Below are 24,508 nucleotides of genomic sequence, written 5' to 3'. Positions count from 1 at the left end.
AGTACTCTCATCAGAGGATCACCTGATCAAACATCAAAGGATCAATTCCATGGAGGACGATTCTCATCAGAGGTTCTAATTAGAAGATCATTCTTAGGTTTTCATAATCGTGACAAATGTCAATAAATCAGTTTACTACCTTTTCCACTTATCATCAGTCGCATTGAGTAAAAATCATATTCTGTCAGAGCTAGCAGTTCTTGTATCAGAGGAACACACTCGTCAAAGGATAACCATATTAGAGAATCAACTCCATCAAAGGTTCTGATCAGAAGATCATTGTTCCTTTTGATTAATATTCTGAAACTAATTAATTACATTGTTCCATTAGGCGTATACTAACTTTTGATATCCCATATAGTTGATCAACTAATTTTTTCAACTTGCAACTAAATTATATTTAGGGATCTTTAAAAAGGAAAATATGATAAATGATATGAGAAATGTAATTATTAAACAATATAATTAAATCTCGACCTGTCATCCAAATAAATGAAGTAGACGTTGAAATTCAAAAATGAATTGAAGTTCAATAACAAAAATCAGTATTTCATTATTTTAAATTTAAAAATGTTTTGAATAAATTTTTTAAGATATATTTTGAAGGTGTGTATATTTGAAAATTAAACGATACAATCTCTAGTTTTGAAATTTTTTATGAAATTAAAAAAACAATTCAATTTTAGACATATTGCTATTCCCACCACCGAATTTGGCATACACCCCCCAAAACAAAGCTGAATTGGGCTAGGCCCAATTTTTCTCATCAAACCCTGGTTCTCTCCTCTCTTCCTCACTTTTCTTTCTTCTGCAACCTTAAACCACATATACGCTCTCTCCTTCCTCACTCCCTCCACCGCCGCCGCCGGCTTTCTCTCCCACCACCGCCGACACCGACCTTGATTTGTTAAAAGTACCATGTTTTCTTTACCTCCTCAACCCGCTCTATCTTTCTATCCAAACGAAACCAATAAAGGAGACAATCGAAAAAATGGGTCATTTTGTTTTATGGAGTTTCCAAGCAACTCATGCCTTGTTTTTTCAATTCAAGCATCATACCCTTCGTCACCTACCTCTGCTCTACAAAATCGATGGAATAACATACTAAAACCGTAGAAAGGTATTCGGTACTATTTTTACTTTTCTTTCTCTTGATCATCTTGCACATCTTTGTTATCCTTTTCTACAAATCTGTTTATGAAGCATTTTGGTTTTCTATACTGATTTCCCTCCTGCTTTTGTCTATTAATTTTTTTTTTTTGTTGAGGAGTTGACATCTTGTCTGCAACATCTTTGTTTAAGAGGAGGTGACAGGAAGTGGAACCACTGAATGGAGTCCAGATTTTGGTGTTCAAAGGTATTGACAGGCTTGATGCTATTGGTTATATAAGTATTTGACAGAATGTGGTATACTATTGCTGGAATATGTGGAATAACTCCCTTTGATGGGAGAAATATGTCAACTATTGTGTCCATTGTAATGTGTCTATTGATTGATTTTTTTTTTCTTTGATAAGTTAAAAAGAAACAATTTTATTTATTTTTTAATAAATAGTAATCAAAGTTTTATATGGTAACTGATGGTTTATGATTTCTTTACATTTGATTAGGAAAAAAAAAACAAATTTTGTTTTTTCCTAATAAAATAAAATCAATTTCGTATAACTAATTGAATTTTGATTTTGGAATGTGCATAACTGAAACAGTAAAAACTTTCTCAAATAAAATATACAAATTGCGACATTATCTGATGCATGACTATTATTATGTTAATATAGGACTAAGGTTTTGAAGATGCAAAAACTCTTAATTGAAGCCATAAAGAGTAAAGGTTTTTCATCTATTGGGGGCTGCTGGATTTTGTTTGTGGTGAGTGTCACTCATTCTACTTATTATGCTTCAGCTCCTCACAGCTCTTCATAGGTTTACTCATTTATCAGGTTTAATTGGTTTTGTATGAGATAAGGTGATATATCTTGTCCTTTTTGTATGAGATAATACAACAATGATGCTTTCAATTCCACATGGTTTTATGTACTTTTCGGACCCTTTCTGTTGTAAATTATCAACCATTCTTGAATAGCATGAAAGCACTGTTAGAAATTCTTTTAGTTTTCTTTTTAAATGTGGTTAGATTGATTGAGTTTTGTAATAAAATAGACAATTTAAACTTGAATAAAAACTTTTGGCATGTGGAATTGAAAGCATAAGACATAGCTCAATCAATCATGTGGAATGCTATGTGAGCAGAAGCATTAGTCAATTAGAAGCATAAAACTTTTGGCTTTGATACCTTTGTGCTTTTTATTCAAATGATAATTAAGAACATTAGTTATTTATAAGGCCCGAGAAGATTATTTTGCTGCCATATTTTTTGCACGTGGCTCTTGATGCTTTTGTGAAGATTTTGGAAGGTTGTATTTGTTTGTTACATTAATTGAGTCATCCAAATTTGTAGAACAAATTTATGTGTAAATTGCGTGATTAATTTTGCCTCATGCTATATAAATCTTGAATTTTTAGCAGAACCCATTTGAAATTGGTGTATTTGAAGTGCTTTAACTACATGATTTGTTATCGAAGAATATAAGCATGAATCTAACATGCATCGGTCATTATGCAGATCGCTTGTGTTTGTCCAAGAGGAATTCGTGACCTTCTGTTATACTTCGAGAAAGAGTACACTATTCCTTCTATTTACATCACTGAAAGTGGTAATAATACATCTCAATATTCCTTATATACATACTGTGTTTGAATTGCAATTGAATACCTCAAAACTTATGTTTCAACAATAACATTATCTTTGCAACTTCTGCCTCAAAAGTTAGTTAAAACAATTTCTATAATGTTTGCAAAATATAGTTAGTTTAAGTTAGCAAACTTTAATCCAAACATATTTAAAGCAAATAAGTTTGCATCTTTTATTGTATGGAAAAATTTGTGATGCTGATGTCTTGCTTATGAGGGCTTCCAGCTGCAAAAATGAAGACGATGATAGAAATTTAATGATGAATACCATAAAAGGATGTATATCAGAAATTTAATCAATACCTTTGAATAAATGAAAAGCAACTAATTTATAGGTTAAACAACATAGTTTGCAATAGTAAACAATCTCTCACCTGTTCCTTCATATTTGTTGTTTCTCTTTTATCACATTTTTTCTCTTGTAATAGCTGTTCTGATAATATCTCCCTATTCAAATAATTATGCAGGAAGAGGATGACAGGAAACATATGAGAAGTCCATTATTATGAAATAAAAGGAGTGTTGAATACTAAGCCAGCAAAAGATGGGCCTAAACATAAAGGGAAAAAAATCCAGTGGTAAGTAATAAGTTTATAGAAGCACAATGAGATTATGAGCAAAGAAAGATTTCAACTTGGGTATTCTGCTCTTTGTACTTAGTTTCTATCAAATTGGGTTGAATGAGATTATGGGCAAAGAGTATATTTCAATGGCAAAGCAATACAAAGAAGTGGAAGGAAATAGAAAAGGATTGAAATGCATTGCAACATAACCAGTATATATAGGAAAATGAAACCAATGAAGACAAACTCTCTTGGTATTAATAATATTAATATATTGCAACTTGGATGTCCACGTGTATAGTCTTTTCTGTAAAGTTGAATTTTCTGTAAAGTTTGAAGTATTTTTATTTTCCTAGGCAAAATCATGGTCTACAATGCAGACTTTTTGCATTGGGCGGCTATTTTGTTGAAAAAGTTGCCTGTTCCCAAATGCAGCACTCATCATTCTCCCTAGGTCTGCTATACATGTGAACTGAGGGGGGTTTTTCTTTGCTGGATCCAACTTGGCAATAGTTGAATGGATCTTTACAGCCTACATTCAGAAGGGTAAGAACGTAAAATCTGTCCCAACCAGCAACTTGGCAGACGATGCATTGCTCCTCACATGTACCAAACAGAAGGGCAAGGAGGTATTTTTATCAAAATTGGCACCTAGGGTTTTCCCGCCCAACATACCAGCATGTTAAAATGTTGAGTTAGCTGAGCAATTTTGCTAGGGTTTGCTAGCAGTAGTAAGCTCCTTTTAATATAGTAAGATTCACTAATTTTTTAATTTTTAAAAAGTAACCAATAAATTTATGAAAAACTACTTTGGTATTTATATTTCTTTTTGGCTATTGGTTTAGTGACCAACACATACACAAATAAGCACACACATACGAGGAGCGGGAATATGGTGACCTGAATTTGAACCTTGAATTTCACATAAAACATCGTTATAACTAAATCACTAAGTTGTAACAACGGGGACATTAAAAATATTTTACAAAATTACTAGTTGTTGCTCTTTGTCTTTATTCTTACATGATTTTATTGATTGATATTTTGGATTCAGTATACTGCAACTTTCCCAGTAATTAGAGGTTTTATTTGTTTACAGGAATTCAAATAATTTGAGAAAATAGCTTAATTCTTCAGAATTTATAAATTTACTTCAAACAATAATTATGCAAACAAATTATTGCATATAAATGATATTAATATTTTAAAATAATATTGATAATCAATAGTATCTTTTATTCATTTAACACCATCGCGTACAGTCCCAACATAATTAAAGGAGGCTAAAGTGTTTTTTCCATTCTCTTTTGGTGAAAAGTAAAAGAATGTGTAGGTTTCTGTGTAACTCACAAAGTAGACAAAAGCATGTGAAATAAAAGAGAGTGTGAAATTAAGTCATTGATTGAGAACTTCCTTGGTGATTAAGAACAACCTGAACTTCCTTGTAAAAATTTACTAAGTTAAGTTATTCTCTTAATTTTCCTAGTTTGTGTCGCACGAAATGGAAAGTTCCAAAAGTTAAAATGGTCTCGTGCCAGAAGGGAAATTGTCCTAGAAACTCCCACGAAATTGGGCAATGACCTTTCGCCCTGCCGGTAAGGCTGTCCACAAAATGAAAGTCATGGTTAATTAAAGAGAATGAATAATAGTTATTTTAGTCTTTTAATGTATAACGAGTAGTTATAATAGTCCATTTATGTATCAAATTTTAAAATAATCTCTTAATGTATCGAATGTCCGGATCAGATGGCTGTTGGGAGGTGTTACTAACTGCTGAAGCGTTACAAGTCAAAGAGGACCGTAGGTAGAGATGTTGATGAGGATTTGCCAAAGCGTGTCCTTATATATTTTTTTATTGTATATGCTTTGTTTTTTTTTTTTATTTCTTCATATATATTTTTTTGATAAAATAAATAAACTAAATATAAGTAACTATTATTAAAAAAAATATGGATTTTGATTAATATTGTGTTAATTAAAATTACTATTCTAACTTGTAACAAAAATAAAAAATTACTATTCAGATGGGAATCCGCGCGGATGGGAAAAGAATCCCCCTGTCGTGAGAATCATGGACGGGGAACATAGTCAGTTGTGGGGCGGGGAACAGAGTTTCCCCCCACCACTTCCCACTCACATCCCAAATCCGAGCTTGGGGATTGGTTCTGTTGGATTGGACACTTTGTGAACTGGGCCTTGAGATAAGGTGACGACTTTGTATGATGGTATACGAAGATAGCGCATTGAACTTAATGTCTCATTATGCCTCTGGAGATAACTTGAAGATGATCTTTCACAGAAGGAATCCTCAATGTGATGAGGATACAAATAATCTGAGAAGGATTCATTCATAGGAGGATGAAGACGTTTAGGCTTTGTTTGGGAGTTTGGAGGGGAAGGGAGGGGAGGGCTTTGAGGGTTGGAAATATATAGAAAAATGGACAAAAATTTCACATTTTTTAAAAGAACAGTTTTTTAGAGAATGATAAACTAATACTTATGATTAATATACTTTTAATTTTAAGAATATAATAACAACATAGATTGGATTTGAAAAATTCATATAAACCCTCCATAACCCTCCCCCAATGCAATTTTTGAGTTCCCCCAAATGAGGGGGATTTTTTATTATTAATAAAAAATTAACCTCCAAAGCCCTCTCCTTCCAATGTCTTCTATTTCTTCCACTTGTTCCTTCCTTTTTTCCAAAACCCTCCCCTCCCCTCCCCTCCAAGCTCCCAAACAAAGCCTTAGTGTTAGTTGAGTCCGACTTATCATTTAAAATCAATTAATGCTGATATTATTGTTTTAATCCATATATTCGAGCACATAACTTGAAGGGACTTGATAGTTGACCATCTTGTGCCATGTGTTGAGTCTATAACTCTAGCACTTGAATGTATGCATGTTGGGTGCACTGGGCGCTGTTTTTTGAGGTCATTTTTGAGCCAGTGGTTTGAGTCCTGCTCTTTACCCAAATGATTTCGATCATTCCCAAAGTAAAATACCAAACTACCCCTACGCATGTTAACATGTGTTACGCACGTTAACTTGCGTAGCGTGACTTAAGTCACGTAACGTGAGTTAAGTCACGCTAAGTGCCGTTTTTAGCTCAAAACCCAGTATGCAAGCCCAAAACACCATTTTTTCTTTCCCTCCACCTCCAAAAACCCAAAAAGTGCGAATTTTTGGGTCATAATCTCAACTCCAAATCATTGCAAATCGTCAGGAAGCAAGTTTCTACGCTCATCAAGCATCAAAGAACAGGTAATGTATCACCAAAACTCATCCTATTTTCCAGGTTTTTCTGCTGTCACGTCATTTTTTGTCAGCAGGTACTAGGTCTGAGCGTGAGTTAACTCACGCTAGTTGTGAGGTGTGCGTAAGTTAACTTGCGTAGGAAGATAACACTAGCGCAAGTTAACTCACGCTAGTGTGTGTTGCCCAGTCTGTGCCCAGAATTTGAAATTTTGCGCCACTTTTTTTTGCTTGCTTTGCTTGCCGCACAAGTCATTTATTTATGTTTTCTTTGTATTTTTTTATTGAGTAGACATTGAGTGGCATGGTGGAACATGTGGCGGAGCAATGGCTTTTTCAGTTTTTGGATAGAAACGCCGCCTTCGATGAGCTCATGTCTAAGGAGCCAAAGCCGCCAAAGAAACCAACAAATGAGCACAATCCTATTACTTTGGACACCCCGGAAAAGCCAAAGCAAGAGAAAGAAGTCATGGATGAAGATCAAGATGGAGATTATGACCTATCACTAGTGTAGTTAGATAGGGTATGACACTTTTGGATCGGTGGGTGTTCGTCCTATTTTTTGGTGGTATTACACCCCGACATATTTTTTGGTGGCATATTGTGTAATTTTGATATTTATGGCTGATGACATCTTGCCATTACGTAATTTTCATCACAAAAAGGAGTTCACAAGAAGACTTAAGCAGCAAAAAGATCAGAAAAACTGAAGAAAATGCAAAGAATAAAACGTGTCACGATTTATCAGAAACGTGACACGATTTGGGAAGCAACAGAAGGTTTGGTTCGACATTGCAAAACGTGGCACGATTGGTAAAACGTGACACGATTTGGAGAAACCCTAATTTGTTTTCTTGCTCTACAAGGTGAAAACGTGTCACGATTCACTTAAAACGTGACACGATTTGGGCGATATTCTGAGCCTATTTAAGCTGAAGTCTATTCCAAAAACGGGTGTGACGAATTCTAGAGAGCAAAGTGCGATTTTGTGACTGCAAGGAAGCCTAGGAGGACGATTTCTTCATCCTTCAACCACTTTGTGTATGTTTTATTGCCTCTAATGATTATGTTATTTGTAAACACTATTATGAGTAGCTAAATCCATTAGAGGTTAGGTCTGAGATGATTCGTTGTAACCCTAATTGAGATATTATGTTGTGAAACTCTATTTATTGTGAATGATATTCTAGTCTTTATTCAATTCAATTGTTCTTAATGCTTTTTATATCCTAATCAAATATAAATAAGATTTAGTGAGAACGAATGACTACTGACCATAGCTTTCGACTTAGACCTATTGAATTGTTCTAATGAACATGGTTAGTCTAGGAATGGATAATCGTTTATTAGTGATATTAGGTTAACGTGCTTTAAACCTTCAAAGATTATTAGACCACCTAAGGGATTAGGGGCTGTAGTTTGAGAAGAGGGTTCTAACTCAAGGGATTGATTAGGACTATTTTGTTAACCATCGTGGAACTAGAAGATCATTCACAAGATTAGGCGCAGTATACCAATTAGGGAAACATCGATGATTCGAAAGACCTAAACTCATCTCTCTCTTATTCTTGAAAACCAACTTTATTTTCAGCAATTACTTTTATGCAATCAAACCAATCTACTGCCTAGTGGCAAATCAAAACAACTTTTATACATCCTAAAATACAACGTAGTTAAATTATTGAGATTAAAAACAGTCCTCGTGGGATCGATATTTTACTACTTCGATAGTATTTGGTGCACTTGCCAAACGCCTATCAATGGCCAATATGTAACTAATATTATATAAATATATGAAAAGAATTATTTTGGATCGTTTATGTGTCATTAAGTGTGTTTAAATTATTACGGGTCATTACCGACGTATTTGTGAAATTTGGACCGTTTATGTGTGATTATCTGATTGTGAGAAAAACGATGTTTTTAATTAATTTTGATCAATTATGTCGTATTATCTGATAAACTTCTTAAACTGGCATAATTTGGTTAAGTTATGGATGTGGCGTGATTACAGGTCTTTCTAGACTTATCAAAAGTCTGTTCTGTTACTGCATGCATGCATGCAATTTCTGTTTCTGCTATGAACGTGAGTTAACTCACGCCAGTGCAAATGGCAACGTGAGTTAACTCACGCAATCCATTACACTAACGCATGTTAACATGCGTTATTTTTTTTTACAAATAACACCAACGCATGTTAAGATGCGCAATGCTTTTCAACAAATAACACTTACGCATGTTAACCTACGTAACACATGTTGACATGCGTAAATATTTGTACTAGCGTAACTTAACATGCGCAGGGGCAGTTTGGTATTTTACTTTGGGAATGAGCGAAATCATTTGGGTAAAGAGCAGGACTGGTTTAATCTAAGTGTTTCATATGCGATCATTCATTCAATATTGTTATGTGAATCGTTGGATAAATTATTGGCCTATAAATTGTACCCATTGATTATGGTATCCCTTTTGGATCATTTATATATACTGTGTTGGCGTGACTCAAAATTGCATGGTGTGAGCATTAGGGGTGGGCATGGTTCAGTTAACCTAAAAAACCGAACCGAACCGAAATTTTGAAATGGTTCGGGAAAACCGAACCGAACCGTTTCAGGTATGGAGCTAACCGAACTGAACCAAAGTTATGGTTCGGTTAACCGTTTTCTTACCTATGAACCGAACTGAACCGAACCAAAAGCAATATTTTGAACCGAAATGTATTTTTTTTTTATCCTTTTGTGAATTTAACTGTTTTTTTATCCTTTTTTTTATCCAAAATGCATATAAGTGCTTATCTGCAAATACAAAAAAAGCAGAAAAACTTTAGCATAGAATTCAAACAGAGAATAGAAGAATGAAACAGAATCAAAAGCTTTGAAACTGAAAATTTGAACACCTTCAAAATACAACAAAATGAACCAAAAAATGCACTCTTCTGAACAGAATTAACTTGATGATTAACAATTAACAATTCAATACCTGCAAACACAGAAAATAAACCAAATTATAAATTGAAGCATCTTATAATTATAATTTAGATTTTAGAAACCTTAATTATGTTAAAGAAATTAACAGATCCTTAGCTTTAACCATTCAGTAATGAAAATTAAGATCTTAAACGATGATGTTTGGTTTGGAAAAGAGAATGGTGAATGGACATAGAAAATTTGTTGTTGTTGTTGTTCTTCGTCGTTCTCTTTTGTTCATGTGATAGAATGTCACTGACTTCACTTCACTCATTCCTATGTCTCTTAAGGAAATTGAATTGTATGTTTCGGTTCGGTTCGGTACGAACGGTTAACTGAGTTTTGATAACGGTTCGGTTCAGTTAATGAACTGTCTTCAAAATAGCGGTTCAGTTCAATATCCAATATAAAGGTTCAGTTAATTTTAGTATGGATCAGTTCGGTTAACCGGTTCGGATTGGTTTTTGGTTGATTTTGTCCACCCCTAGTGAGCATTGCCAAAATCATGAGGCAATTTCTCAATGGCTCCAAATAGCAGCACGATTGCGGGAAATGATGGTGCGACTTCGTTAGTTATTTACACGACTCTTTGAGCTTGAAAATTGTGACATGATTCCAGAAAATCGTAGGACGATTTTTTTTCTTCGGATTGACAACTATAAAATGTTTTTTTTGACCAATTTGTTGTATGATCTCATGAAACCAAAATGAGGGAACTTTTAGGTAAATTAGAGCTTTTAGAGAAATTAGAGGCTACGAGTTAATGACCTTTGGGAGAGATTCAAAGGGCTAGGAAAATGTAATCTTATGGAACAAAAAGAGAGCACTCTTAGAAAAAGGTTGGTGCCTTTTGGAGATAGATTCATATGGTAAACATGAAAACCCCTTGAGAGTGAAATCATTGAGTGATTGTAAGAGGGTAAAGCAGAGCAATTTAGGCGATATTCCTGGTGAACACTAAGAGCTAAATTTCTTGTTCACTTTGTAACTCTCTTGTTCAAGGGAAAAGAGTGGGAAAAACATAGAAATTAGGTTTATTTTTGGAGAGCTTGTTGAATATAATTTCGTGTGACTCTTTGTATATATTTGTAGCGACTCTTTGATTGTGGTTTGTAGATATGCTCTCTTTGTTAGATGTATGTCATTGTTGGACCAAACTAGGTAAACAAACTTTTGATGTGTTGTTCATCTACTCTATATTTTCTTTATATTGTTGTTCTTTGGTTTGATTGTGATTTTCCTTTGCATTTGGTTGCTAGATTGTTTTTGTTGTTGCTTGAGACTATTTGGTTGTTGGTTGTCATCGATACTTGCTCCACACCCTTGTTCTAGTTAGTTTTTTTCATAACGGGTCTGAATTCAATATGTATCGAGTAAAACAATATTGAGTGGTGTAACATTGAAGTAACAATACATCGATGTGATTTGATCCGAGATCAAATTGCACCAATGTAATGTTACATCGCTCAATATCGTTTTACTCGATATATATTTTTCAAATTTGACCGTTGGATTGTAAGTTTATATCAAATAGATCATTTATGTAAATTTTTTACAAAAATCTAAAATCATTTGATATGTTATTGAGATACATCAAGATTAACGGTTTATGCACTTTTATAGAACAACATTAATCTTGGTGTATCTCAATAATATATCAAATGATTTTAGATTGTTGTAAAAATTTACACATGATCTCATTAGCATCAACATCAATATTCTCTAACATATCCTTCTTCAACGACAAAGTTGTCAAACCGTTTGATCTCTCTTGTGACATTGACGATCTCAAATACCTTTACTCAACTTCGGTTTTGAAAAAGTTCTTTATGCGGTCACGAGCACAGTCATTAGTAAAAAAATCAATTATTAGAACAAAATTGTTGAACCATTATGCAACAAGATTCAAACTCATCATAAATAGAACAACAATATTAAACAAAATTCCGTGGAATCAGAATCATTATAAATAACAATCAACGAAATCCTTATTTATTAATTTTGTTACGTCTGCAACAACTTAACCTAATTTTTTACCGCTCATTTGCTTTATTAGGTTTGCAATTATTTAACCTAACAAATTTCATCTAAAAAATGCATTGCACACCAATTTCATTCCTATCCGCTTGCCTTTTTTTTTTTGAAGAAAATATTTTTTACTATATCAATGATCACGTATGATCCTTCTATTTTATATTTTTTTATGTTCAAGAATTTTACACTTTTTTTTTGGATTTTTTTAATTTCATGCCTTTTTTTTGACATCCTTATTTATTAATTTTGTTACATCTGCAACAACTTAACCTAATTTTTTCCCGCTCATTTGCTTTATTTGGTGTGCAATTATTTAATCTAACAAATTTCATCTAAAAAAATGCATTGCACACCAACTTCATTCCTATCTGCTTTGCCTTTTTTTTGAAGAAAATATTTTTTACCATATCAATGATCACGTATGATCCTTCTATTTGATACTTTTTTTTTGGTCAAGAATTTTACACTTTTTTTTTTTGGATTTTTTTTAATTTCATGCTTTTTTTTTACATCCTTATTTATTAATTTTGTTACGTCTGCAACAACTTAACCTAATTTTTTCCCGCTCATTTGCTTTATTAGGTTTGCAATTATTTAACCTAACAAATTCCATCTAAAAAAATACATTGCACACCAATTTCATTCATATCCGCTTGCCTTTTTTTTTTTGAAGAAAATATTTTCTACCATATCAATGATCATGTATGATCCTTTTATTTTATACTTTTTTTTTTGTCAAGAATTTTACACTTTTTTTTTTGGATTTGTTTTTAATTTCATGCATTTTTTTTTACATCCTTATTTATTAATTTTGTTACGTCTGCAGCAACTTAACCTAATTTTTTCCCGCTCATTTGCTTTATTAGGTTTGCAATTATTTAACCTAAAAAATTTCATCTAAAAAAAAGCATTGCACACCAATTTCATTCCTATCCGCTTGCCTTTTTTTTTTTGAAGAAAATATTTTCTACCATATCAATGAGGGAAAATTACATTTACCTCCCCCGAGGTTTTATTCAAAGACACTCTCACCCCCTCTAGTTTGAAAAAAACAACAACCTCCCCTCATGTGTTAACTCTGTTACCACCGTTAGCAACTTTACAGCTACCATTTTTGTATTTCCAAAATTAATTCATTACCAATAATTTGATTTGCTTCTTCGTCATTCTCCATAATAGAACAAAATCCATCCTTTTATAATCCTCCTATTAACAGAAAATGACAAAATGGAAAGAAAAAAAAACATTTTTGAATTGATATATATTCATAAACTGATTCGTCCAAACAAGATAGCTAGGAAACATTGTGACATTCAAAACACCAAAGGTTAAAACTTAAAACATTAGTTTTTTTTTCTTCTGCAAAACGCACAGTACACCAAAAAAAAAGCTCATCTTCTCTGCAAAACAGACACAATTTTTACTTATAAATTTGGGTTTCGATCATTCTTTAATGGGTCTCGCTTGAATTTTTTATTTTCTTTTTATTAAATTTTGTCTAGGATGGAAGTGTAACCTAACCGTAGCAATGATTTCAACGAAGAAAATGACACTGACGGTACCGATATATCTCCGTCGGAAACGGACAATGACAACCTCGACGAATCTCTTTCAATGGGTGTTATTCGGATGCTGATGACAATGTTAGCGGAGAAGAAACCATCTACACCGTCACACAAAGGGGAGGAACGATGACAGTGCCGTCGAGGAAGTAATGGTGGTAGATAAAGGAAACAAATGGGAATGTTTTGGTTTTAACAGAAGAATAACGGTGTTAAAGTGGGAGGGGGTTTCTGTCATTTGCAAAGATAAATAAGGGAGGTATGTGTCTATTTAAAAACTAGAGGGGAGGTGAGTGTAATTTAAAGAAACCTGGAGGGAGGTGAATGCAATTTACTCTATCAATGATCATGTATGATCCTTCTATTTTATACTTTTTTTTTGTCAAGAATTGTACACTTTTTTTTTTGGATTTTTTTTAATTTCATGCCTTTTTTTTTTACATCCTTATTTATTAATTTTGTTACGTCTGCAGCAACTTAACCTAATTTTTTCCCCCTCATTTGCTTTATTAGGTTTGCAATTATTTAAATTAACAAATTCCATCTAAAAAAATGCATTGCACACCAATTTCATTCCTATCCGCTTGCCTTTTTTTTTTTGAAGAAATATTTTCTACCATATCAATGATCACATATGATCCTTCTATTTTATACTTTTTTTTTGGTCAAGAATTTTATACTTTTTTTTTGATTTTTTTTTTAATTTCATGCTTTTTTTATTACATCCTTATTTATTAATTTTGTTACGTTTGCAGCAACTTAACCTAATTTTTTCCCCCGCTCATTTGCTTTATTAGGTTTGCAATTATTTAACCTAACAAATTCCATCTTAAAAAATGCATTGCACACCAATTTCATTCCTATCCGCTTGCCTTTTTTTTAAGAAAATATTTTCTACCATATCAATGATCTTACGGGTTAAAGATTACTTATTTATCTCTATTATAGTCGAGAAAACCCGTGCGTCTAGTAGAATCAATAAATTTATGGTAAATAACCTAAAAAACATTATACCTTAAAAATTGATGAATCAGAGCATATAACATAGAAATTTGAAAGGGGATCTTGAATGAAGAAGTAGTTTGAAGGCAACGAGGCTGATTTAATTGGAACATAAAACATAAAAATAAACAATTTTTTAAGGTGACATTTGGTTTGAAGGCAACGATGTTGAGACCGATTGAATAGAGGAAGATGTTGTTTGAAGGGTTAAATGGTGTTTAATCTCATGTCATTTGGTCGAGTTTAGGTTTACACTCCCGTAAAAAAAAATTTGAATTGAATTTTGGTTTACCACCAAATAACATGTGATTAAATTAGGCGAGTGGTTTAAATGGTGTTTAATCTCTTGTCATTTGGGCGAGTTACTAATCATCTATTTTGATTGAATATTGGTTTACCTCCTACTAATCACTTATTTTGTACGGTCGAAATTCACAAGGGTCTAAAACTAAAAAAAATTCAAATACAAGATTAGAATCCAAAGTTTTTTTTTTTTTTTACATATATATTGGAGGGTAAACTAAAACTCACCAAAATGACACTGGATAAACACCATTTATCCCTTGTTTGAATAGACAAGTGAGGCAACACCTTTTTTGTTGATCTGAGAGTGAAGCGTGTAATGTCTTTTTTTGTTATAATTAAAAAAAATGTAATTTTTTTTGGGACCCTAGACTGTCGCATCCCAAGTCTAGGCCTCCGACGCTCTAACAAGTTATAACTAAAAAGCGGTTAAATACAGGTTAAGGTGCATGCTGTTAAAACATTTATTCTAAAAATTAAGTAGGTGTAGTTTAAGAGCTTCTTCTGCAAGTATTTGCTAGAATACATCAGCTTATTTTTTTAGGAGTATGTTAGTAAATAATACCTAAAAAGTGGTTAAATACGTCATAAGATACATGTTAAAATACTCATTGATAGAAACTAATGAGTGTAATATATATATTGGACTCTATCTAGTGGAGAAATTGTTGAGTCTCCCTTTCCTCCTGAACAATGCACAAGTTTAGGGAAAAAAGTTGAAGCTACTGCTTACATCTGTCAAAAAATTGGTAATAATCAAGTTACCCTTCAAGAGCTAAATCCTATAATTAGAGATCAAAATTATGCTAATGCTTTCCTTACTCGTATAGGAGACCAACTTATTTCTTTAGAAAAAGAATTAAGTAATTTAAATAATCTTTTTGAAAAACACATAATTCAAACAGAAAATAAATCTTTTGATTTTCCTAGTTCTTCTACCTCCGTTAGTGATGCTCCTGTAATTCAACCACCTATTAATATAAAGGATTTTAAAATGGAAAAAGAAAGTGATGAATTTGTTAAAATTCTTGAACGAAAACTTAGTCAATTAAAAATAAATATGGTATCTCAAAAGGATACTTCTGATATTTCTGATACTTCCAGTAATAATGAAAGTAGTAATAATGAGAGTGAAATTGGTGATGTTGACCAACTTACTGCTATGTTCAATAATCAAGACCTTAACGAAGCAGAAATAAATCCAATTTATACTTCTAAATCTTTAGAGAAGTATTACTACAAGAGGCCTTCACCTCAAGATCTTCTTTTTGAAGAAAATGAATTTTATCAAAATTCTTATTCTGGAAAATCCATTTATGAATGGAATATTGATGGGTTAAATGAAAAGCAAATTCTTGATGTTATTGATGAATGTCATAAAAGTGTTAAATTCATGTTATATTTTAAGCACTTTTTGTTGCTTGCTTTGCAAGTAATTGAAGGAAAAGCCGAGAAATAAGCGTTAAATGCCTTATTACGCTTTATATGTCTTACTCTATCCTTTTATGCAGGAATTTACCCCAAGACACAGAGCAAAGACCAAAAATCATGAAAAGTGCAAATTAGCAGAGGCTGGTTTTGAAGAACGTCGCTATTAGCGACAAATACGCCATTAGCGTAATTGGTCCAGACATCCACGCCATTAGCGTAGCTGGAGCGAAGCAAAAACTGGATTTGAAGAAACACGCTATTAGCGTGATCTACGCTATAAGCGTAAAGGTTCCAGAGGACGACGCTATTAGCGTAGCAAGGGTGAAGAAATAGGGCAAGGACCAACGTGGCACACTGCAATTGGCCAGAACTTAGGCCGACCAACCACGCTAATAGCGTATATTTCGCTATTAGCGTAGGTGTAAAAACTTAGCCCTTTAAAATAGAAGTTTAGGCTCACTCAAGTGGCCCACTTGCTAGTTATGTAAGATATTTATGTAAGATATTATTTTAGATATTATGTTAGATATTATTTTTAGATATTTTGGGCTTGCTTTATTATATATATTAATAGTTCATATTAGATAGTAACTTAGGGAGTTTTTCATAGCTTTTGTCTTAGTTTTCATTGTAATATCTTAGAGAGAAAATAGGGTAGATCATATGAAGTGAGAGTGATTTTGGAAGTTGGATCCTTATTCCTTTGTTGAGACATCACAAGTGTAATGGTTCCTTCCTTTTCAATCCATCCTTGCAAGGCTTCCATGATGATGTGTAGCTAAACACTCTTTGTTGGGATGAGAGGTACTTGATTCTTGCTAACATGTAATCTTTTGATCTTGCAAAATATGATTCTAGCAATTTATATTCAATATTGTTGTTATTCTTGTAGTAATGCTTTCAATGAGATTCAAGATGATTTGGACACAAACTCTTGAATCTAGAGCTAGAGTAGCAATATATCTTAGGTTCTATCATTCTTGACAAGTTTGTTAATCTTGTGATAATCACCATAATCAAGAGTTAAATGCTTTCGGATACTTAATCAGGCTGGACACGGTCGATTAGGTTATTCGATCGACTTTGTTATCGTTTAAGGGATTTGGACACGAATGTTTAAACGATACCTTAGAATTAATTATATCGCTTTGGACACGAAGGATAGTTTAGAATTGATTGTGATAATGTTGTTTATAAAGCTAGAATTCGTATGGATCATTAGTTTACGTGTGACGCTTGGTTAAGGAACGCTACTCCTAACAAGTTTCAATCCTTATTAATCTCATCTTTTACTTTTTGCATTTAGTTAACATAGTTGTAAATTCAAACAAACAATCACCCTTTTTACTTAGAATGATATTTGATGTTGAAATATCTGTGATGTCGCACTAATCCCTGTGGAGACGATACAAATACTTATCTTGTTTTTGATGCAAAATTACTTCATCAGTTATACATTGTATGATCATGTATTCTACTGTTTGTAAACAACAAGGAAACCTTGATAGTTCCATAGCCCAGTTTATTGTAACGGGATTTGTAGGTCAATTAAGAGGTTGGTGGGACCATTATCTCAATGAAGATCAGAGGCTTGAAGTTCTCAAACATAAAAAAATTATTGTTAAAGTAGAAGGACCTAGTAATAATCCGGCTACTATTAATACAGAAGAAGAAGATGCAGTTTATACTTTGTGTCTTGCTATACTTCATCATTTTGTAGGATCTAATATTCCTATAGCAGAAAAACTTAGTACTCTTCTTCAAAATTTGAGGTGTCCATCTTTAACTCATTTTAGATGGTATAAGGATACTTTTTTATCCAGAGTCTTTCAATTAAAAAATCCTCATGCGGACCATTGGAAATAAGTTTGTAGATGGTCTTCCCTATTTATTTGCCGAAAGAATTAGGCAGTCATTAAGAAATAAAAATGACGGTATAAATATTAATTACCCATATTTAACTTATGGCCAAATTATTAGTACATGTATTAATGAAGGATTAACTTTATGTAATGATATAAAGTTAAAAAATCAATTAAAAAAGCAAAAATTAACAGAAAAACACCAAATAGGAGAATTCTGTGAACAATTTGCTTTTGATTTAGGAAAACCTCCTACTAATAAAAGTAAGAGAAAAGAAAAAATTTCTAGTAAAAAATCACATAGAGATAATAAAGGAATTTATAAATCATCTCATAAGAAGAGAAATAAACATAGAAAGAATTTTTCTAAAAACAAATTCAAAGAAAATAATCCTAAAAAGGACACTAGAAAAAGGAAAGCCAAGAACATGGATATAACTTGCCATAAATGTGGTAAATTTGGCCACTATGCGAACCAACGTTGGACAAAAAAGGCTCTCAATAAAATTAATGATGAAAATCTTCGTATTCAATTAAAAAAAGTTCTTCTTATCAATACTGATAGTGAAAACAGTGATAATAACTTCTCAGATTATGATATAGAAGTTATCAATGAATCCTCTTCAGACTCTGATAATTCAAATAATAATAATGATTGTCAATGTGATTATTGGAAAGCCATTGTTGAAATGAATGGATTAAATGTTCTTACTGAAGAACATGATGAAGCTATAAAAGCTATAGAAAAAATTTCAGATAATAATCTGAAAAGAAAGATGATTGAATTCCTTATAAAGGAACATTCTAAAAAGGAAACGCCTCTAATTATAGAAGCGCCCTATCAATTAAGTGAAGTCTTATCGAGATTTCATCAGTCTAATATAAAGGAAATTCCTGTTTCTACTACTGATTTAAAAAGAGAAATAAATCTCTTAAAAACTGAAATTACTCAAATTAAAAGAGATAATAATATATTATCTCAAAGAATTAGTGTTTTAGAAAATATTAAAAATACTAATATTTCTGAAGATGAAATTGCATCTGATGATAAGAATCCTGAGAAGGGTTATTTAAACCTTTTAGAAAGAGTAACTTCACAAAAATGGTTTGTTAAAATTACTCTAGTCATTAACAAGGAATTCATTCTTGAAGATGAAATAGCCTTAATTGATAGTGGTGCAGATCTTAATTGCATCCAAGAGGGAATTATTCCAACCAAATATTTTGAGAAAACTGCTCGGTCCATTACTCATGCTGGAGGTAATAAACTCCAGGTTAAATATAAATTAACTAACACCTATGTTTGTAATCAAGATATTTGTTTACCAACTCACTTTATTTTAATAAAAAATTTAACTCACAGAGTAATATTAGGTACTCCCTTTTTAAATAATATTATGCCTATTATCAATATTGACCAAAAGGGAATTACTACTTTTATAAAAAATAAAAAAATAATTTTTGAATTCATCACCGATCCTCAAACTAAGATGTTAAATGAGGTAAAAAACATTTTACTTAAAAAAGAAAAACAATTATGTTTTCTTAAGGAAGAAGTTAATTTCCTTAACATTAACGATCAACTCAATAGAGATGAAGTAAAATGACAAATCAAGTCTATTGAGCAGCGATTTCATAATGAAGTTTGTAATGACCTTCCTAATGCTTTTTGGGATAGAAAAAAGCATGTTGTATCCTTACCCTATGTTGATGACTTTAATGAAAGTCAAATACCAACTAAAGCTAGACCAGCTCAAATGAACCAAGATTATCTTGATCTTTGTAAAAAGGAAATTCAAACCCTTTTAGATAAAGAATTAATTAGAAAATCTAAATCTCCTTGGAGTTGTACAGCTTTTTATGTTAACAATGCAGCAGAAAAGGAACGTGGAGTTCCTAGGTTAGTCATAAATTACAAACCTCTTAACAAAGTGTTAAAATGGATTAGATATCCAATACCAAATAAAAAGGATTTATTAGATAGATTAAGCACTGCTTTAATCTTTTCTAAATTTGATATGAAGTCTGGGTATTGGCAGATTCAAATTAAAGAATCTGATAGATATAAAACAGCCTTTACTGTCCCTTTTGGGCATTTTGAATGGCTTGTCATGCCTTTTGGGCTTAAAAATGCCCCTTCTGAATTTCAGAACACTATGAATGATATATTCAATCCTTATTCTGATTTTATAATAGTTTATATTGATGATGTTTTGGTATTTTCCAAAAGTATTGATCAGCATATAAAACATTTGAAAATATTCAAAGATATTATAAAAAGAAATGGGCTAGTCTTATCTGCCCCAAAAATGAAATTTTTTCAAACAAAAATCAGGTTTTTAGGTCATGAGATACATAATGGAACAATTATTCCAATTCAAAGAAGTATTGAATTTGCTTCCAAATTCCCAAATATCATTAATGATAAGAAACAATTACAAAGATTTGGCTTAGAACTTTGTTCTTTTTCTTTATTAATTTGGTCTTCTTTAATAATACTTTCAACATTCTTGATTAATGTTTGAACATCTCTCCTAAACCAAAGAAGTAAGAATAATTTTAACAAAAAATTCTCAAGCTTACAATACATCTTTAAAACTCCCTCCACAGGGAAAAGTGATGAATTTTTTGCGAGAATCATTAAAATTATTCTATGGATCTTTGAAAATCAGTAAAGGCTCTGATACCAGTGGAGAAATTAATAAAGAAAAAGAATAAAGTTCTCAGCCAAATCTTTTAATTCAAATGAAGAATTATTTTCAGAGGAAATATCCTAATGAAACTGAGGACCAAATCATGCTCAGAACATTAGAGCATATGAAGCAGCAATTTTGCTCCACTTTTTTAACCAAGACTCCTAAGGATGATACCATGCCAACCTCATCACAAGGATCTTTTGATTCTAACCTAGCAGAAGAATCACAGCATGACAATGAACCTACTCCAGAAGATATCTGGGATGCCATGATCTACACGGCTGGTTCAAAAGGTAGCAAAGGCAAAGAACCTCAATGATAAAGTTGAAAATTCCAGATCAATAATTGAAATTAATAAAATCAAAAGATTCCATTATAATGGAGATAGATGCAGTGGCCGACATTAGTTATTTTTTCTTTCAGTGTTTTTGTAATTTTTGTTTTTAATTTTGTTGTTGTGATCGATGGGTCCCACAAAGTGCACCCGACATCAATAATTGACTCTTTAATTATTTTAGTTTGTCGTTTTGTAATCACGTTGGTTACCGGTTACCGTTTGTAATAGTTTTGTTTTACTGGTTCAAATAGTGAACCATTTCCCTCTATATATAGAGGTTTTTTGTGCTTCATTAAGTACTACGCTCGTTGTAAAATACTTCCATAAATAAAATCTTTGTCTTCATAATTCTGCATCCAAATACTTTTGCTTCCGTTCAAGTACTCTATAAGGTTAGTTTATTTCTTTACTTTATATTCTGATATTATATATGTCAGGCTAAATTAAATAAGTTATGGTGAGTTAAGCACCATGACTAAGGTTCGATCTAATCTGCAATCATAAGAAATCGTAGCCTTTACTGATTTTCAAAAGATCCATAGAATAATTTTAATGATTCTCGCAAAAAATTCATCACTTTTTCCCTGTGGAGGGAGTTTTAAAGATGTATTGTAAGCTTGAGAATTTTTTGTTAAAATTATTCTTACTTCTTTGGTTTAGGAGAAATCCTTGCTGTCCCTGCGGGTTGATAGTTTAAACACTTTGTGTTTACAAAGAAGATACTTAAACTTCCTAAAACAAGGCTTTATGATGTTATTTTTATAAGATTTGCATATTTCTTTGAATCTTAATCATGGTATTTAATGAACCATAACTTATCTTAATCATTTTAATGGCTGACTCTGAAGATCATAATTATGATCAAGATAATTTAATTAAAAATGAAGACTTGATTGAATATTCAACAAATTTGGATAAATTAAATAAATGGACTATACCTTCCGTTTCACCCAAACAAATTTATAGTTTTGGGAAATTTGATATATTATCTCGTTTTGCTGTTAAAACTATTGAGCAAACCATTCAAGTATCTGATAATAGTCAGATTATTAATTTAATTAGACCTGAGGATTTAAAACCCTTTAAGAATTATAAATTTATACATATAGGATTAATACAAGTAGCTTTTAAACCTTTAACTTTGTTAGGTTTAAACGCTAGCCTAATGGCTTATGTTAGGGATGGAAGAAGTAAAGACTTTAAATCCTCTCTAGCCGCTTTAATTGAAACTAGTCTTTGTCACGGACCAGTTTATTTTGATATTTTTCCTAATATAACCCTGTCTTTAACGGACAAGAATCTTTATGAGGCTATGCAATTAAAAATTCACACTAGTGGATATAATTTTAAGCCAGGTAGTGAAATTATGGCTATCTGTTATAGAATTTATTACAAAGTTCTTAACACTCTAAATCCCAAAGTTAGACACATAAGTTTTCTGGGAAAAACAACATTAGTTCAGACTAATCTTCTAACCTCAAATGTTGCAACTAATAGACTTATTAGATGGGATGAAATAAGCTTCCCTGAAACTTGGGATCTTCAACATGAAGTTGAACCTGAACCTGTTCTTAATAAGGATATAGATCAAATAATACAAACTACTGAAGGAGATATAGAAGTAAAATTTACTCCTAGAAGAAGTTTAAAAATTCCTAGAAGTTTATCTTCTAGATATGAGAGTAGTGATTTTCATACGGCACCTAGTAATTTGTCTAGGGCATCTACCTCTCAATTTAGAGAAGAATTAGAATCAGTAGAAAATATAATAATAAGTGAAAATAAAATTCCTCAAGGAATTTATAATCAACATACCACAAGTAGGAAATCTCCTACTCAATCTGAGATGAGTTTTCATCTTCCAGACCAATGAGTTTTATGGATTTTACACCAGGAAGTGATTTTAGAAAACTCATCAATGATGAGTTTGAAATGTCTAGATATTCTGAATTTAGACAATGGTATTTTAAAACCTTTAAATCTTGGGAATTAGCCGAGATAAAACAAGATTGTTATAATGATCTTAGTATGAAAAAAGATTATATTCCATTTGTCAAATGGTTTCTAAAGTATTTTTTAGAAAAAATTGAAAAAGTGGAGCAAAATTGCTGCTTCATATGCTCATAGTTCTGAGCATGATTTGGTCCTCAGTTTCATTAGGATATTTACTCTGAAAATAATTCTTCATTTGAATTAAAAGATTTGGCTGAGAACTTTGTTCTTTTTCTTTATTAATTTGGTCTTCTTTAATAATACTTTCAACATTCTTGATTAATGTTTGAACATCTTCGGTGCTCATTTTTGACCACCATTTATAAAAGAATATTCTCTGAAGAACTGGAATATTGAATTTGTCTCTAGTCACTATAAGTGACCACCTCCATATCCATGGTATTTGGAATTTTATAAAGAACAACATTGGACTTTGTCCAGTTATTAATTTATCTGGTCTAATTTTAGAAATTAGAGGACTATTGTCACTCCATTTTTTATATAATTCTGAGAGATTTTCTGGCAAAATTTCATTTGTAATGGGACTAAATTTAGTACACCAATCAAGAAACCAATTTGGTATGGGTCTATTAATAATTTGAGGATTAATTGAGAAAAACCAAGAATGTTTATTCTTTGGATTTTGATAATAGAAAGCTTGTGTGAAAGCTTGGACATAGTCCCAATAACTAAAAGAAATAATTTTGTCATCGGCTATTTTAATAGCCTTTTCTCCATTAGGATCTAATCCCCATTCTTTGGGAGACAAGATTTTGGTAATATGACATTTGCTAAAATTTATAAATTTTTTTGGATCATTATTATGATAATAATGAGTGATAGTCACAGATTCTGTGATTTTTAAAATAATTTCTAAATAAGGTCTAGATTTTCCAGACAGACCAGGATATCCCCTTGATTCAAGGTATCTGGTTTTTATGAACCAACCATCATTATTGGCCATTTTGACATCTTCTTCTTCAATATGAAAAATATTTTCAGTAACAGGATTTTCGAAATAATCTGAAATTTGTTCTTGAAGAGGTTCATTAATAGCTACTTCTTTATAAGATATTATCTTATCAGAAGTCTTTGAAGAAGATGCTTCTTCCTTTTTCTGGGTAAAATATGTTTACCCTTGTTATCGTAGTCCAATCCCCTATTAGGGGAATGTTTGATTCCTGGTAAGGTAATATATTATTACATCTACCTCTGCCATAGCTTCCAGAGCCACGACCTCTGCTTCTTCCCCTATTAGGGGTTGTCATTTCCCTGTAAGAATTCACGAGTCAAATAGTCAGCCAGAGATTTATTTTCTCCTTTAATGAATTGAATATGTATATATATATATATATATATATATATATATATATGGGGTTTGCTAGGATACACCCACTAGTTTTTATTAAGGTGTGTTTTAGCAAAGATATAACTAAAAAGTTGTTAAATACACCTTAAGGTGAATGTTGCTAAAACACACCTTCTAAAAAATAAGTGGGTGTATGTTAGCAACTCCTATAGGCATTTGCTAGGATACACCCACTTATTTTTTAGAAGGTGTGTTTTAGCAAGTTATAACTAAAAAGTAGTTAAATACACCTTAAGGTGTAGCTTGCTAAAACACTCCCACATATAAACTAGTGAGTGTGTTCTAGCAAATCCCTATATGTATGTATGTATGTATATATATATATATATATATATATATATATATATATATATATTGTTGGAACAAAATGTGCTTAACAATG

The 24,508-nt window shown here is 31.9% G+C and overlaps 1 protein-coding gene, 2 long non-coding RNA genes and 1 pseudogene across 8 annotated transcripts; 2 read left to right on the top strand and 2 right to left on the bottom strand.

Moving 5' to 3' along the window:
• The first annotated feature begins 788 nt into the window (after positions 1-788).
• On the top strand, positions 789-7,773 carry LOC146931861 (uncharacterized). Of its 6 annotated transcripts, XR_015006861.1 has the most exons (6): positions 1,127-1,357; positions 1,779-1,869; positions 2,624-2,714; positions 3,219-3,568; positions 3,671-6,581; positions 6,865-7,773. It is a non-coding gene; the product is annotated as an uncharacterized LOC146931861 (long non-coding RNA). The 6 variants fall into 6 exon arrangements; XR_015006863.1 differs by lacking the exons at positions 3,671-6,581; positions 6,865-7,773 and adding an exon at positions 789-1,120 and having other exon boundaries at positions 1,271-1,357; positions 3,219-3,645; XR_015006862.1 differs by lacking the exons at positions 3,671-6,581; positions 6,865-7,773 and adding an exon at positions 789-1,120 and having other exon boundaries at positions 1,268-1,357; positions 3,219-3,645.
• On the bottom strand, positions 2,749-3,266 carry LOC146931862 (uncharacterized). The gene is made up of 2 exons (XR_015006865.1): positions 3,126-3,266; positions 2,749-2,977 (listed from the first exon to the last, which is right to left on the bottom strand). It is a non-coding gene; the product is annotated as an uncharacterized LOC146931862 (long non-coding RNA).
• Positions 7,774-15,433: 7,660 nt separating the features above from the next.
• On the top strand, positions 15,434-20,747 carry LOC146931860 (uncharacterized; annotated as a pseudogene).
• Positions 20,748-22,242: 1,495 nt separating this feature from the next.
• Positions 22,243-24,025, bottom strand: LOC146931859 (uncharacterized). The gene is given in 3 exon segments (XM_085707702.1): positions 22,243-22,330; positions 23,378-23,899; positions 23,901-24,025. Coding segments are annotated over 3 exon segments (735 nt in total).
• Positions 24,026-24,508: the final 483 nt, after the last annotated feature.

The sequence above is a fragment of the Medicago sativa genome, chromosome 4, assembly GCF_051527215.1.
Source record: "Medicago sativa cultivar Bolivia chromosome 4, Bolivia_mono, whole genome shotgun sequence".
NCBI lineage: Eukaryota > Viridiplantae > Streptophyta > Magnoliopsida > Fabales > Fabaceae > Medicago > Medicago sativa.
This window is presented reverse-complemented; position numbering and strand designations above follow the sequence as displayed.